The sequence below is a fragment of the Aplysia californica genome, unplaced genomic scaffold (assembly GCF_000002075.1).
Source record: "Aplysia californica isolate F4 #8 unplaced genomic scaffold, AplCal3.0 scaffold00223, whole genome shotgun sequence".
Taxonomy (NCBI): Eukaryota; Metazoa; Mollusca; class Gastropoda; order Aplysiida; family Aplysiidae; genus Aplysia; species Aplysia californica.
In genome coordinates, this window is record NW_004797493.1 from 127,968 (window position 1) to 131,059 (window position 3,092).

A 3,092-nucleotide genomic window follows, 5' to 3' on the forward strand; every position below is an offset into this window, starting at 1 on the left:
TGGGGGGGGAGGGGGCGGGGAGAGAAAGTGGAAAGCGTTATTGGTCAATGGGGTGTTGCTGGGTTTTTTTCCTAAAACTAAAACATTTTCAGGGTTTGAATTAGATGTTCAGGAGGGCAGGCAAAAATTGCCTTGGTGGGGCCTAGAAATCAGAGGGCACCGAGGCAATTTGCTAGGGCACCAAGGCAAACATTATAGGCGATCATTTTGTTGATTAAAGTTGGTAATACTGGGTCGTGCATCACAAAGTTTATATATATATAACAATACAATTTATTGATGCTCTCTACAAAAGTATAGAGGTTATTGGAAAATTTGTCAAATCATGAATGAAAACAAGTAAATCACAATAGAAATCACATAAGAACAAAAGAACTAAAATCACAGTTTTTTTATTTAAAGAATGATCACAATTGCATCTTGTCTTAAATGCTTTTATGACTAGCTCTTATTGATTGGATTAATAATGAATATGACAATAGGGCATGACAGAAAACAGGAAATAATATGACCAATTAGGTAAGACATTGATCATTGATGAGATTCAAACAGAGCTGTGTACAGACAATGTAGTGGTCAAATAAAAACAAACCTTGGAAAATAAAAACACATTTTGAACTTGTATGAAAAAGAAGAAAAAGAAGAAAAAGAAAGAAAAAGAAACGTAACAGTCAACAGGAGTTTATGAAAAGTGAAAACAACTTTTGAACTTGTATAGAAAAAAAGAAAGAATAACTAAAAACTGCTGTCTAGCAGTTCAACAGCATGAGGTTATGACTGTGATAAATGAAAACAAGTTTTGAAAATACATGTTTTAAACTATGGTTGTTTTTTTTTTAAGACCTTAACAATCAGCATGTTATTCACATCATATTGTGACTTATGACTAGAGATCTAGATCAGAATATTGAAAAAATGTTCGCCCACACAATATAGAAAAAGACAGGCTTACTGTTTGTCCCTTATGGTAAAAACAATATGGTTTCAGAGAAAAGTGTTATTTTATCAGGACGTCTATTTGTGAGACACATCTCTTGCCACTTGGCAATGCAGGGTTCTGTGTTGAATTTTTTGATCTCAGGACCATTGGGACAAACAAGCATGATTTTTTCAAGCATATCTCTGGAAAGCGAATGCCTCCAGAAAACTGCCTTTATAGGTACTCACAATGTGATGCGAACGCCAACGTTCACTGACCGGTCACGATGGCAAGTAACACAAGACGCTTGTATAACTTTCTTTTCTTTTCTTTTTTCACAAGTGACAGCACAGGACAAGTATTGATTTATTTTCATGGTGGTACATTTTTTGTAAAAACAAGGGCACAGCAAAAATTGCCGCAGTTGAGCCTTTGATTTTAACGACATTACAGCAAATTGCAAAGGTACCAAGGCAATTTGCCGGATGTCGCTGTCTATTTCAAGCCCTGCATTCTGCTTTACTTTTCCCCAAGAACCTACCTATAGTTCCATCGACAGCGTTTATGGAGAGGTCAAAGGTGAGGGCAGAGGGTGCTGTAGTGTTCCTGCCAGTCCCTGACACGGCCTTGACCTCCTCGCGTGCGGTGTTCAGGGACAGCAGGGCCAGAGACACACGCAGCAGGCTCGACTCTCTCACAGGGGGCAGCACCTCCGCCGGGTGTTGGGCGCCTAGCAACAAGAGGGAACAGATAGAGGTTGAAGGTCGCCTGCAACAACAGTCACCTGCAACAACAGTCACCTGCAACAACAGTCACCTGCAACAACAGTCACCTCCAACAACAGTCACCTCCAACAACAGTCACCTCCAACAACAGTCACCTCCAACAACAGTCACCTCCAACAACAGTCACCTGCAACAACAGTCACCTGCAACAACAATAACAAAAGCTAAAGTTCAAGTCACTGAGGACTCGTATTCTGATTTCTCAACAACGTTTGAAGACTCATGCTTTGGCCCAGGTGTAAGGAGAGAAAAAGAGGGTGGTTGGAGGTTGCCACAGGTAGATTTTACCTTTTTTTCTCTCTGTTGTTTCTGTCTGTCTGTCTGTCTTACTTTTTCCCAACACTAAATGACCAATATTATGTCAATGTGTCTCTATTATTTTTTTTTAAAGGAGAGAAAGAGAAGGAGAGAAGGGGAAAGAAAGAGAGGAAGAGAGGGTGGATAAGGAGAAAAAGTGAGAGGGAGAGACAAAGAGAGAGAGAGAGACAGATAGAAAGAGAGAGAGAGAGACAGATAGAGAAAGAGAGAGAAGTGGTGAGACACAGACAGAGAGAAGAAGAGAGAGACAGGGGAACAAGGAGACTAACAGACAAGTTCTTTGATCTACCATTTTCCGCAGCTGTGGGTTCTTGTACAAATGAGAAGCCAGCGAGCTCGTCCAGAATCCGGTTCCTCGTCTGTTGATCAACGCCCCGGAAACTGGTAACGGCAGACTGAAACACACGGGGGTCACAGGAAACTTTAGCCCTCCATTTGTAACGTACTGTCTGTGGTCAATAATAATGATGCGACTTTGCCTTAGTGCAGAGAAGGCGAGAGTTCGATTCCCAAGTAGGGAAGCTCTGGTATCTATCTCAGCACAGGTTGGCCCTGACAGGCGGGGTCGGACACCTGCCTCCTACATCATCTAAGTTGTGTTGATGGGAATGTAAAAATACTTACATTACGAAAAAATAAAATACTCCAATATGAATACATACAAGACTACATAAAATACTCCGATGTGAACACACACATGACTACATCAAGTGCTCTCTTCTCCCTCACATTATCCCAGAATACGACCACAGAAAAATAGATGTCCCCCACAGAAAACACGATGTCTACCAGACAGACACAGGACCTACCTGTATGTCTATCAGACAAACACATGACCTACCTGTATGTCTACCAGACAAACACATGACCTACCTGTATGTCTACCAGACAAACACATGACCTACCTGTATGTCTACCAGACAGACACATGACCTACCTGTATGTCTACCAGACAAACATATCTACCTGTATGTCTACCAGACAGACACATGACCTACCTGTATGTCTACCAGACAAACATATCTACCTGTATGTCTACCAGACAGACACATGACCTACCTGTATGTCTA

The 3,092-nt window shown here is 41.3% G+C and overlaps 1 protein-coding gene across 1 annotated transcript; it reads right to left on the reverse strand.

The window, feature by feature from the left end:
• Positions 1 to 1,460: 1,460 nt before the first annotated feature.
• Positions 1,461 to 2,417, reverse strand: LOC118477796 (the record flags this gene model as incomplete). The annotated part of the gene is given in 2 exon segments (XM_035970117.1): positions 1,461 to 1,649; positions 2,312 to 2,417. Coding segments are annotated over 2 exon segments (295 nt in total), but the record flags the coding sequence as incomplete, so codon positions are not given.
• Positions 2,418 to 3,092: the final 675 nt, after the last annotated feature.